Below are 13,922 nucleotides of genomic sequence, written 5' to 3' on the forward strand. Positions count from 1 at the left end.
CTCCATCTATCTATGTGAGTGGAAAATTACTCCCTCACCCCTAGTTAATGGCTTAATATGGGTCATTGTTTCTCCCTACTAGTACATTCCCACACTACTTCACTGATGCTTAATACCTTTACTAAGTTCCCCTGTGGGGGTGTTGTTCTTAATATAAATACCTTATATTTCTTCTGCATTGGATCTTTCATAAATTGACGTGCGTGAACCATTCCCCATCATAAGGCTCTGAATCGCCAGTAATTTTAAATAGAAGCAAACAATGCTAAAACAGCCTTCAGCCTGAACAACAGTGTTTTCAGTAGCATATGCACATCATTTGAACCCACCTGAATTTCGGCCAATGAGTTGGAAGTGTTGAGGTTTAATTTTCTCACTAGAGGCCACCATAGCTCGGATTTCTTCTGTCATTGATCCTGTCATCAGACTGTGAGATGTAATCTGATCAAGACTTTTAGCTGCAGAATCCTTACCTTAAAATTATCCCCAGGCGTCAGTCTGGATCTGGGAAAGTTTCATGAGCAGTACCCCTGTCTGCTGGGAGTGGCATCGATCGGCTCCGTCTGGCTTTATTGGCAATGTCCACACCTGTAGTGATGTGTGGTGCCTATACAGGCGCCACCCCAGGCTGCAGACATCAGCTCTTTTCTTTCCCTTCCAGTCATCGCAGTTACGAATAGATCTACCCGCTATTCACTTTTTGACTAGCTTATTTTCCACCTTTGCCAAACTCTTTTGAGAGAATCTTCTCCTGGTGTGACAGGGATGTCATCTCGAAAGTCCGACTTCAAGTCCTGCAGCACCTGTCACCTATCATGCTGGTGATGGACCTCCACCTTGCTCGTCTCAGGTTCCTCAAACTCAACCATGATGTGAAGACCTGCTTTGACTGTTGTGCAATGAATCCGAAGGCCCAGAGGGAGCAGTCCTTCAAGCTCCTGATGGTTCAGCGTGCAATGCCCAAAAGTCTGGATCCCAGTCGAGAGGAAGGTCTCTGGATTGGTTGCAGAACCCAAGATCTTCATTGCCTTCGAAGTCCTCAGATCACTCTGGTAAGTCCTACCTCAAGAAGAAGAGCAAGAAGTCGAAGAGGTCTTCGACTTCATCTCGTCCGTCTGCAGGCGAGACGAAGGAGAGTCGACATTCGAGGTTTAGCTCTGCGATTGAGCCAGCGCCTGGGCTGGCTTCGCCCCTCCTCGAGTTTTCAGGAGCTGTATGACCCCCTGCTCAAATTAAGTAGTTTTATGGGGTCATGCACCTCATATTTGAGTGGCCCACCACCGCTAGCGTGCCTTCGGGGCCCGCAGGTGGAGGAGGGACCCCTGCTTGATCAATGCTGGCGGTTCCATCCCAGCACCATTCGAACCCCTAGGATCCATGTATGGATCTAGAATGACGCCGGTTGTACCACCTCGACCTTCCCCAGTGCCAATGCCGATACTCACCAACGGCACTGTCCCCATTCTGATCCCCGACACCGACACAGAGCCAGAGGAACGTCATCCAATGCAGACTCTGGTGCTGACTGGAGCCATGCCTTCCAGGTCGGAGCTGGAGCTCTATTCCTATGGCCTGGCACTCAGGAAGGATTGGGGGGGAAGTCTCTGGACTCTGAAGAATGCCAGCCTTTTGACCCAAGAGAATACGCGTCTCTGGGAAAGACGTCCTCACAATAGCACTCAATAGCGGAAGAGCCGCTCTAAGAAAGTGATATAAGTGATATTTCTTAGTTCTTTGCTTTTTAATTCATATTAGCTTCATATGATCATTATCGTAGTACTTTTTGGTTCATACTGACATTTAGTGGATTCAGACCACAAGAGTAATGTACTACACTATATCCATCATGTAATGTTGAGCCAATTTTTTACAGATGTCCCCAAAGTCTTCCTGGTAAACGAGGAAGACTTTTGGAAGCGCAGCTGTCGGAATACAGGACAGCGGAATTCCCCCTGACGAAGGGCTTGTCCCGAAATGCATCGGGGACATCTGTAAAAAATTGGCTCAACATTACATGATGGATATAGTGTAGTACATTACTCTTGTGGTCTGAATCCACTAAATGTCAGTATGAACCAAAAAGTACTACGATAATGATCATATGAAGCTAATATGAATTAAAAAGCAAAGAACTAAGAAATATCACTTATATCACTTTCTTAGAGCGGCTCTTCCGCTATTGAGTGCTATTGTGAGGACGTCTTTCCCAGAGACGCGTATTCTCTCAGTTCGAACCACACCTCTACGATTAGGAGGTGGTCTCACTAGCACCAAAACATTTACACGGAGATTACCAGATTAACCACAATTTACCTGTGAGTGCAACCGCCCTATTCAACTTTTCATTGAGCCTTTTGACCCAAACATGGACTGGTGTGCGGACTTGGTGGAAGTTAATGGTCTTTCTACTTCTTCGGATACTGCCATGCTTTCTCACCCTACCGTGGTTACAGAGGAGGGAGCGTCCTTTCCAATGGTGGTAAGAAGAGTAGCCGAGGTCCTGGACCTTAGCTGTCCCTCTGTGGTAGCCAAGACTAACATCTTGCGAGATGTTCTTCAGCTGGGAGTGACCCCCATTTAATTAAGCCCTTACAGACACCTTGCCTGTGACATGGTCCAAGCCCAGCTCCGAGCCTCTTGTGAACAGGACAATTGCCTGCCGTGACTGCCCTGCCCCTGGGGATGCCAATTTCTTCACACAACACCATACCTTGGAGAGGTTGGTGGTCCAAACTTCTACCTCCCATGTAAATCTTTGTGCATTCCCTACCACCCCAATAGATAGGGAATCCAAGAGGCTGGACAGCACAGCAGCCTCATTCTCAACCACATACAGGATTATTATTTAATAAGCCAGTGCCACCACCCCCTCCTCCCTGAATGCCAACACCTCCTCTGCAACCAGTAAAACTGCTCTTCTTGCCCCTGCCTTTTCCCATGGGGCCAGATCAATTTCTAGGCCCCATTCTACCAGAACCTAGCGGAACATAATACATCTGCCCCCACATCTTACTCTTATTGCATGCAAGATATGTTTTGGGCGAAGATGGACATGACAATGAGTGGGTGGTCTACATCCTTTCTAAGGAAGGTGACAAATCACCTACACAACTTGATTTACCTCAACATAACATCACCCACTTTCACAACCTGCTAGAAAGAGCAGCAAAAAAGTTTGATCTTCCCTTGGGCTCTGTGGAGCAGCAATGTTTTCTATATGATTTCAAAGAAACTCTGAAAACAAGATCCATTCCGATACTGGAATACGACTGGTCGAAGTGTGTAAAACCAATGCATACATCAGCACTGTGCAGAGAATTATACACATTGAAAATAAGTACTGGGCACGACTTTCTTTGTCATTGTGTTTAACTGCCCACCTAAAACCTGACTTGGTCATTGAGGCGGAGGACCAGTGTAGATCAAAAATCTGTCACTCAGCTTCAGCACCTCTAGACAGGGATGGCAGGCACATGAACAACAAAAGTTGCAGGGTCAGCTCTATGTTTGCGACATCCATAAAATCTGCAAATGACTTGGCCATCGTCGGATGAAATGATCCCCAGATGTGGCACAATCTTACACCCTCAATCTTTCACCCTCAACCACATCCTGTAGGAGGGGGGAGAAGAGGCTAATGCCATTATCAAGGAGGATGTAAATATATTGGCCATCATTATCGACACAGCAATGGATGTTTCCAGTTTAGACTTTCGGCAGCTCACAGGAGCAGTATTCTTGGGCTGGCGGGACAGGAACACAGCATGCTTCCTCGGAGTTGCCCTGCCTCTGCTACTATTCATGGCTCAAGGAGATCTCAAACCTACAGACTTGGCTTCCCCTAACACAGAATCTAAGGAAGATCTGGCTACTCTATAGTCACAGATCAGAGCCAATGCTATGGCAAAATATCAGTGAAGAAAAAGGGAGTTTTCCGACTATGCTCCCAGGACAACCAGAAGAGAGCTTGATTTTCATCGCTGGAGTTTATACAAAAAACACTTGCCCTTCCACCCAGAAAGGAACAAACATTGTCTGCACCAGTTGGAGCTTTAACAAGAGTTGGTCCTGGCTCTCCTGATAGGAGAAATAAAAAACGTTCCAAAGTTCCAGAGAAATCACAGATTCTGCTCCAGATTATTTCTGGTCAAAAACAATTCAAGCCAGTGGAGGTCAATACTGGACCTGTGAACTTTGAACATGTTTCTGAAAAAACAATCCAAATAGTAACCCTCAAAGAACTCTTGATGCTTCAGGAATGGAACTACCTGACATCCATGCATTTTGAAGATGCATATTTTTCACGTCCTTCTACATTCAAATCATAGGCTGAACCTGAGGTTTTCAGCGGAGTAGCAGAACTGTCAACATAGGGAGCTTCCATTTGGTCTGTAGTCTGCACCTCAGATCTTACTAAATGTGCGGTGTTGATAGCTGCCTTCTTTCAAAGGCAAGGTCACCAAGTATACCTGTACTTGGGCAACTGGCTTGTCATGGCTCCACCAAAGGAAGAGGCTTGTGCCTCCACAGCCACCTATGCGAACCTGTTCCAAGAACTAGACTGACCCAGAATACAGAGAAATCCTCCATCTATCACGTGAAAAGATTACAATTCTTACGGGTAATTTTGGACCCACAACTGGGGAAGGTTTTCCTCTTGTAAGAAATAGTTACAACACTTTAGATTATGGCAAAGGCATTTTGCTCCAAGCAAATAGGGCCTGTGAGGATATACAAGTACCTTTTATGACTATTGATAAGGATCTGTATCTCCAGTGATAGCAGGATACTAGATCATGGAGCGACAAAGTGAAAGTCAAAAGACGGCTCAACCGACCCCTGTTGTGGTGAAGACTTCAATCAAATCTCAAATAAGATCAACCTTCAAGACCAGAATAATGATGACAACAGATGCTTCACCAGATGGATTGGGGTCACACATGCAGCTGTCCAATAGAGGCCTCTAGTTAGTGGTGGAGAAAGAACCCCACATTAACATTCTGGAATTATGGACCTTCAGACTAGTTTGCAGTCGTTCCTTCCAAGGTTAACAAAACAAGCAGTGTTGATATGGATGGCCAAGACAACCTCTATGTACTGCATTGCAAAGGAATAAGGCCCTGTTCACTGTCAGAAAAGGCACAGCTATTGTGGGAATAGGCCATCATCATTGAGGTAAGCTATAAGGAAGAATGTTTTCCGGAATACCAAAACAACCAGGCAGATGGTCCTCCGCTATGCCGTTTCATATTTCCAGAAATGAGAATTCACCCAGACTAAGTAGAATACATCTGGGAAATAGGTTCAGCTAACCATAGATCTGTTCTCCATCATGGAAAACAAGAAGCACTAGTACTACGGCAGCAGGCTCCATCTGCAGTGGCCTGAGGACAACGCCATTTCGAAGACATGGTCAAAAACGTGTTTGCTTACGATTTTCCTCCATTTAACCTTATTCCCTGGGTACTGAGGAAGGTAAAAGTCGATCACTGTTACCTGATTCCAGTTGTCTCAGCAAGGTCTAGTCTGTTTTGGAACTACGACCTGCTGAGGCTGTCCTCATACCTGCCAATCGAGTTGAAAAATCTCCCCAGGCTTCCCTCCATACACAACAGACAGATTCTTCAGTGCAACTCGAAGCCACTGAGATTGACTACATGTTTCCTGACCACTTGAAGTATGTCCATATGACTAACCCTTTAAGCATATGAGACACCTTAGCGAGGGCACCTACATCATCTACAGCTAAGGCCTACAATGCGAAGTGGAAAAGACTTAGCGAGTGGTGCAAAATGAAGGGCCTTGTCCCGCTTTCCATGCGGCCCTATCAGGTGCTATCGTACTTGCTAGGGCTAGCCAAGAGCTTCTCAATTATTCATCCTTCACTTGGCATCCATCACAAGATTCCGTAGGATGGAAAAACTCCTCATCTAATTTCTAACAGAGAATTTTAAAGCAGTTAATGAAAGGTCACTTTAGTGCCTTTCTACAGTCAGACGTCCTCCAGTTCCTTGGAGGCCAACACCTGTTGTGAGCCAACTCCTGCTGTCTCTTTTGAACCCAAATATAGAATGCACCTGAAATTCCTCTCGTAGAAGGCTGCCCTACTTTCTCTCACCACAGTAAGCAGAGTAGGAGAATCAACAGTCTTTCACCCTTTCTTTGCTTCACCAAAGACAAGGTGATTTTACAGAGCAACCCAAAATTCATACCAAAGCTCCTAACAAATGCTCACTTGAATCAATCTGTCATCCTAAGATCTTTATTCTCTCATCAGTCTACTTCTGCTGAGAGATCCTTCCACTTGCTGGATCTTCGTAGGTGCATCAGGTTCGGCATAAATAAAACCAAGGACTTGCTTTCTTCAGATGAATTATTTGTCTCATTCTTCTGTCCAGGAAAAGGCATTGTAATTTGGCTGTCCATCGTCATCACCTTCTCTCACAACAATAGAAAGCATCCACTCCTGGGTGGAGTGAGGTCACACTCTACCAAAACAATGGCAAAACAGCTGCAAGCTGCAGTGTATGCTGGGAGTGTCTTTACAGAACATTTACTGTGCAGCCACATGGAAAAGCAGGCAAGCCTTTAGCAGGCATTACTACCTACAAATGAATGAAGCAACCAACTCAGCAGTGGAACAGGCAGTTCTACTTAACCTACATGAATAAGGTAAGGCAGCTTCCCTCTTTATTGAAATGTTATGTACTGCTGGCTATCCGGATTCAAGCATATGAATATATGAAAGATCCAATGCTCAAGGAAAAAAATGAGTTACTTACCTGTAACTCCAGTTTTCCATCGTTGATATCTTTCATATGTTTAAATGCAACCTTTCCTCCTCCTTAGAATAAGGCTCACTATTATGATGTGTACTCTTCACATAATCTGAACCATGATGGGCTCTTGAGGGAGTAAGAGAGCTCAGCAGTTTCAGCTCATTGGCTGTTTTAAATAAGGTGGACGCTCTACTAAACAAACAGTATATTGAGGCCTATGGCCATTTTAACACTGTTTGATGCTATTTAAATTTACTAGCGATTTCCAGGCTAACAACGAGGAATGATTTCAGCAATGCAGGAAAACTGGAGTTACAAGTAAGTAGCTAATTCCTTCCAAGCTTTCCTAACATGTTTATCCCATATGATTTGTTTCAGACAATCAAGTATGTTATGGAGAAGGAAAAAACGAAGGGTTTCGTCCAGCTGGTGGTTGCACAGAAGTTGCGAGACGGCCTCTCACATCTCATCCAGTCCTGCGGTCTGGGCGGTATGAAGCACAATACAGTGCTCATGGGCTGGCCCAATGCATGGAGACAAAACGAGGATACCAGAGCCTACAAAACCTTTATCAGTAGGTATTCTTCTATATTGACATTGGTGTGTAGAACACTGAATGACTTTTGCCCTATATCACTCCTTTTGTGAGCTCTCCTGCTGGTACACCCAATCAAGAATTCTGGTCCCACCTAGCCGTCAGATTCTGGAACACTTTCTACCAAAATTATAAAAATCAAAATAAATGGTTCTATCGCATGAATTTAAACGCATAACCATGTAATGCAGCCTGTCCAAGACTGGGTTTAGCTAATTCTGGTGTTTTCTTCTTTTATAATGAGGTCTAATTGAAAACATTAATACATAACATTGGAGAGTAACTACAACCTCGCTGCCCTTTGAGCCCTGAAAAAAATTCTGAAATGAAGGCAAAAACAGACAGGCTGAACTCTGGCCAACAATTAAGGCAATGCTCCCTTAAGGAGTTTCCCAGTTACATCATGCCTTATATTTTGACTAAAAAAGTCTTTTTTTCCAAGTTTTTGCCCTCACTCAACGTCTTCCTTAGGCCATAGATTTTTTTGATTAACAATCTGTAGATCTTTCCATCTTTTTCCACATTTTCTCCACAGAGTTTGGCATTCATTCCATCTCTGTTTGTCAAGTGCACCAAATGATCCTCTTGCACTTTGTGTGATTAAGCCTCTCCAATTCCCACACTCTGCAGGAATGTGTTTCTACCAAAAATGACAAAAAAAACTTTGAAGGATCATGAGGGTATCCGCCCTAAAGACAGACTGGAGGACCACCTGATAAAGGAAGTGCGGGAGGCATAATTGAATGTGCTCCATCAGTTGGTTCAGAGCTCGCAGTCCCTAAGAACCCCCTCAGAGAGAGATCCAGGGAGAGGAGGAGACACAAGAAGCATTGCTGCTACAGGTATAGACCTTGCATCCAATCAATGTTGAGGACACCATTGAGGAAAACTTCCAAGAAGCTATTGTTGAAGATGGGCATGCTTCCTACATGCTTGCCCTTAGAAAAAGGACATTTTTTAGACATTGAAGAAGACCCACCATTTGGCGTCACCGATATCTTTTGCTGTTGAGGCATTTGGCTTTCAGATATTCGACTGAGAACATAAACATTGAAGCACAAGAGTTTGACTTCAAGAAGATTACCATCAACTTCTCCTTGTCTAGTAGTTTCTCCAGCCCATCCAAGTAACCCCGATCATTGTCATACGTAATGATGATCCAGTGCAATCACCAGTTTTGCCTCTACCTCCACAGGTGTTGTGGTGCCCACAAACATCGTCCCTCCTACACCTTAGATCACACCTGGACCACACCTAAAGCTTTGTCACCTCAGACTGGTCCTATCAGTTTACCACATACCACAAGATCAACCACCTCGGAAGAAGAGAAGACCACAATTCCCTTCACCGTCACAATATTTGGATACTGCAACCTATTCCGATACCTACACTCATATCCCTGCTCCAGGCTTGTTGTCTATTGTATCACTGATAGACAATATTAACACCTTCCAGGATCTACTGTTACTCTAAATAGCAAACCTGGATATGCCATTCAAAGTACCACAAAGTATTGCCTGTGTTGTAGTTGAGACTTCCCAGCAGAAAGCTCAGCCCAGATCCTTACTGCCACTACTCCCAGGCTTCAAAGAGCTTGCTGACCTAACGTTCCTTTCACCAACGGCCATAAAGACAGCAGCACCTCAACTTTTAAAGACATTTAAGGCATGCAATGTGACCCACCTTAGCCTTACCAATCTTAAACCTGATTCTATGGTTGTTTTCAGCGGTGAGGAAACCGCACGTATTGGCTTCGGAAAGCACAATGCAGCCTCAGAGAGAGCGAATGCCTGGACACCTTACAGCATAAAATCTGCAGGACTGCTGCAACATCTCTATAACTGGGCACCCATTCAGTCTAGGAAGGCGTTGTGACCAGTGTGAAACGATAAGCATGTTTGCAGATGACCTGCCTTAAGATGGACGTTAAGGCTACATGGAGGTAATTAGCCAAGGTTGTATGCGGTTTAACAAGGTAATAGGTTTCTCCCTTGATGCAGTGAATGTGGCTGCATTCGAGTACTATCGGGGGTTACCACTATGAAGAACATCTGGGTTGAGGCTAACTTCCTTAAAACATGATGCACAAATGAAGATATTGAATGTACTTTACAAGCTTGCTTCTCGTCTGGCCTCTAACAGATGAGGCGATATAGAGGATGCTGTGCGAGGCAGAAACACTGAAAGCGGTGGTGCTGTGGAAGAAAAATTAAAATTCTTCGAAGCCCAGTACAAGTATAAGGAAAGGAGTTACCATCTGTACCTGGCTGAGAAGGTTAAACCCCCTTTTTGGAATTCGCAACATCAATAGTAAGCCTCAGCAGTGACAAAGGTACCAACCATGCTGGTCTTATCAGAGTACAAGGTTGCAGCAACATCACCCAGAGTTTGGGCATAAGTACCATTGCAACTCCTGCCAATGACTTTCCCATTTCTTTCCCCTTCTCCTTGTCCCTTTACTGTGAGAACATATCTCAAAGGATGGCAGCGTATATCCAAAGACAAAGGGGTTCTTACTTTTGTGTAAAATGGTTATGCTCTACGTTTCAAGACAACTCCATCATTTCCACCAAAGAAGGCCCCCAAGTTTCTACTCCGCCTTCAAAAAAAGAGACTGAAATATGCATTGTGAAAAAGTCAAAGGCGTCTACTTGAGGTATTTTTTAGTGCTCAAAAAGACCAACAGGCCGACCTTGGAGCACAGAAAAGTCTACCAATATCTCAAGAAAGAAATATTCTGCATTTTGCCAAATTTTTGCATAAATGAACAAAGGAGATTGGACGTGTGGTGTGGATTTACAGGATGCATATTTTGACATTCACTTCGGCAACAACTTCAGAAAGTTTCTGAAATTTGTAGTGGACCAAATTCATCACCTATAGAAAGTTAGTCCCTTCGGGTTAAAGTTATATTCCAAGAACCTTTTTTGGAATGCATGGCAGTGGTTGCAGCACATCTAAAGAAAAGCAGACCTTTTAGATATGTTCATGCCCGTATGATTGGGTAATCAAGGCAAGCAACCAGCAGAGGGTGATACAGGATTTTCAAACAGCCCTGAAACTCCTCAACAGTTTGGGTCTGCAAGTCACTCTACAGCAATCAGTACCTGTTAAGAAAATTACATACTTGGCCTGCACTCGACACCATGCAAGGAAAAGTGTTTCCGCCATTGGAGAGCATATGTTCTGTCAATCTCTTCTGTTCTGGCTTCCTTGGCTTCATCCGCATTCATAATCCCAGCTGACAGATTTTAGATAGACCCACTACAACAGATTTGGGCGATCAGGGGAGTCAAAAGTGGGATTCGTTGGAAGACTGACTTAATCTAGCTAAAGAGGTCCTACAGTCTCTAGCATAGTGACTGTTCAGTGGAATCCCCTTTAGGAAGTCCACTTCCATTATCATCCCCCAACAAAATCAGTAGTCATGAATGCATCATTGATTGGCTGGGGAGCACAGCTGGACAGTCTAAAAGTTCAGAGCATCTGGTCACAGAAGGAAACTCGTTGCCATATGAACATGTTAGAGCTCTGTTTTAGTTGAGCCCTTTGATTCTCCCTTCTCTGACAACAGACAAAATTTGAATGAACAATAAAACCACCATGTATTACCTCAACATACTGGGGGGAACCAGATCCATAATTTTGTCAAGAGAAGCACATGCAATAAATAAGTTGTTAATCCGGAGAGGCTTAATGATAAAGGCGATGCATCTCCAAGGAGCATAAAACAGTTAGGTACACGCACTAAGCGGATTGTATGAAAATAACCACAACAACAGCAACGTTCTAAGAGACAGTTTTGCGCAGTGGGGAGTACAGCAAAAGGACCTGTTTGCAATTACAGAAAACACCAAATTCCCAGATGCATCTAGGATCCCACTGCCAGGCTATGTGGGAATTGTCCTTTTAGGTCAGTAAGTTTGCAATACACTTCTCCCCAATTCCTCTAACACCTACCACTCTACTGAAAGTCAGACAGGTGAAAACAATGATGATCCTGATCTGATTTACCAGACTGGCAGTATTGGTACTCTAACATAGTTAATCTTTCTGAAAAATCTAGTCTACTGTGCAAACCCAATCTTTTGTCCAAGTGTCAGTGCAAAGTACACCATCCAAATCTGGAACCCTTGAATTTCACAGCATTGTTCTTGAATACATTCAATGTGGAATCTGCCCAAAGACCAGCAGGGCATGTTTAATGAAGAGAAGGAATTTACTACAAGAGCCATTTGTGTTCTTAAATGGAAATGTTTCTATCTATGGTGCCAACATAAGGGCATTGTCCCCCTATCCTGTCAAACGGAATAACCACTGTCCTACCTACACTGCAGCTGGCCAAGTCTGAACTTCAGTTTTCACTGATTAAGGTACAGTTGGCAGCTATTACTGCTTATGGAAAGGCACTGATGCAGAATTAATTATTCACAACGCCAGTCATTAAGGGCTTAAAGAAAAGTTAGCCATCCAATTTGGACACCTGCACCCATTTGCACTGCTTAATTTGCAAAACAACAACAAAAATAAGTGCCTGGCACAATGTATTTGTCAGGATGTCACTGCACCCTGCACTACCAACTGGACCGGCCACCTCTGCCAAATTTCAATATGAACACTCCTTATTAAGTATCACACTCCTACATATGACACTTTGTGGACAATGCCAAGCCACACAAACGTGTAAGAATTGCCTGGACACTCTAGAAATGTTTAATATTTACATTTATTGTTAAACTGATATGCTCTGCTGAACAATAGACAACACCACCTGCAGTGGAGTTTCAGAAATAAGTGCTGGCAATAAGCGCTAAGTACTGGTTCTGAGCATTGTCAAACAGTGGCACAAATTGAGTGCGGTCTACTTGCAAACTTAATGTTCATTTTGAGCCTACACTTAAAGTTTCTTTGCAGCATCTATCAGTGAATAGACCTTATTTTATTGCCATGATTTCGGTGAGTGAGATCCAAGCCGTTTCTGCCCAAGAACCTTACACAGTGCTAAATTCCGATAGTGACTATGAGATCGCCCCCTTCTTTTCTAACAAAAGTAGTTTTAGATTTCCACTTTGATCAGTCTACCTTCTCACCAGTACTTTAAAAAAATCCGTTGTTACAGCCATTAGACATAAGACAAGTCTCGCAGTTTTACTTGGACAAGCCTAAGGAAAGTAGAAAGACCTCAGGTGTTTAACTGTGGCCAAAAACAAAAGGGCTTGTTAACATCCAAGCAGTTTACTCCTTGAGAGTATAATGAATGATACCAGTTAGTTAACCACTCATTATCAAGTAAGTCTAAAGCTTATTGAACAAAGGGTGGAGTAGCTACAACTGCTTGGTTAAATAATGTCCCCATATCAGAATTTTGCAAGACTGTGACCTGGAAGTCAGATTCCATAAAGTATTCCATGCAATCCTTTCTGCATTGAATCCGGGTAAACTGTTTCTCCTTACATTATCAATATTTTCAGATCTTGTCTCAGTTTTCTGGTATCTTCAAGTTTTGGAGTTCTGTTATGAGCTTGCTATTCTAATGTTTGGCTTTCAATGAAGATTGTGTAGTGCAGACGGAAATGTTACTTGCAGTCCTAGTTCTACACACTGGCTTGAAACTAAATGCTGAAGTTTGGAAAATGTCCCTAGAATCTCCAGGTAAAACACTACCAAAAGAACTGGTGGTCTACGGCAACTGTCAGTACGAGGCATGATGAGATTGGGAAGCTGCTAACTCCTTAAAGGAATAGTTTCCTAATTTTTTATCTTTACGAAGTTCGTTATTCTTCCCTTCATTTTTAGGTCTCGACTAGCGTTGCAGCGCATGCGCTCCTCGCTTTGCGAGGCATGTAGTATATACTAAAGTGGGGACGCTTTGCATAAGCTCCACCCACTCTCTGCCCATCTTTTTGTTTGGCTTAGAGCCTAAATGCTGCCTTCTCACTGGTTTTCTACTTGTTAGTCCCTCCTCCTGACGGCCATGGCGTAATTTGTACACATCCGAGGCTATTGGCCCCTTTACTCAAACATTATTTTATGCTCTGTCTCCCCCACTCCCCCCTCCTGCAGTTCGTCACTTCTCGCCCCCCCCAATCACCCCTCCACTCCCGTTCTTGCTTTTTTACTTCTCGCGTGAATGCGTGTCGTATTGCATTGCAAATGCTTGTTTTAAAATAGTGCCTGACGAAGCCGTAGTGTACCGGAAAAGAACCCTCTGTTGCTCCGGAAGTCTTGTTTCAGGTGGAGATTGAGCCAGCACGCTAGCGCTGCTCTGCTGCTGTTTTTAGTTTGGTGCGGAGGGAGGCCCGGAAACAGGGTTGAGAGCCCCAAAATGGTCGAAGGAAAACTAAACGTGGACAGTCTCATCACCCGGCTGCTGGAGGGTGAGTCACGGATGTTAGTGCATGGGGGCTTTACGGAGTGGGAGGGTGGTCAGCAAGGGTGTAGGCCAAGGGTGGAGGGCTGCAGGGGGAGGAGGTGTACCGGCCTGCGCTATGGGGGGGATACACGGAAGAGTGGACACATTTCCTGGGCTTTTGAATGCATTCCCACTG

At 44.1% G+C, this 13,922-nt stretch overlaps 1 protein-coding gene across 3 annotated transcripts in view; it reads left to right on the forward strand.

Annotated features, from left to right (window-relative positions):
- LOC146869374 (solute carrier family 12 member 6-like) overlaps positions 1-13,922 on the forward strand; it is a 720,118-nt gene that overhangs the window by 503,939 nt on the left and 202,257 nt on the right. For all 3 annotated transcript variants that reach the window (XM_085599658.1, XM_085599660.1, XM_085599655.1), the window contains one exon: positions 7,158-7,353. In XM_085599658.1, the coding sequence (XP_085455784.1) occupies positions 7,158-7,353 (196 nt within the window). The remainder of the gene's footprint in view (positions 1-7,157; positions 7,354-13,922) is intronic.

The sequence above is a fragment of the Triturus cristatus genome, chromosome 1_1 (assembly GCF_964204655.1).
Source record: "Triturus cristatus chromosome 1_1, aTriCri1.1, whole genome shotgun sequence".
In the NCBI taxonomy this organism is placed as follows: Eukaryota; Metazoa; Chordata; class Amphibia; order Caudata; family Salamandridae; genus Triturus; species Triturus cristatus.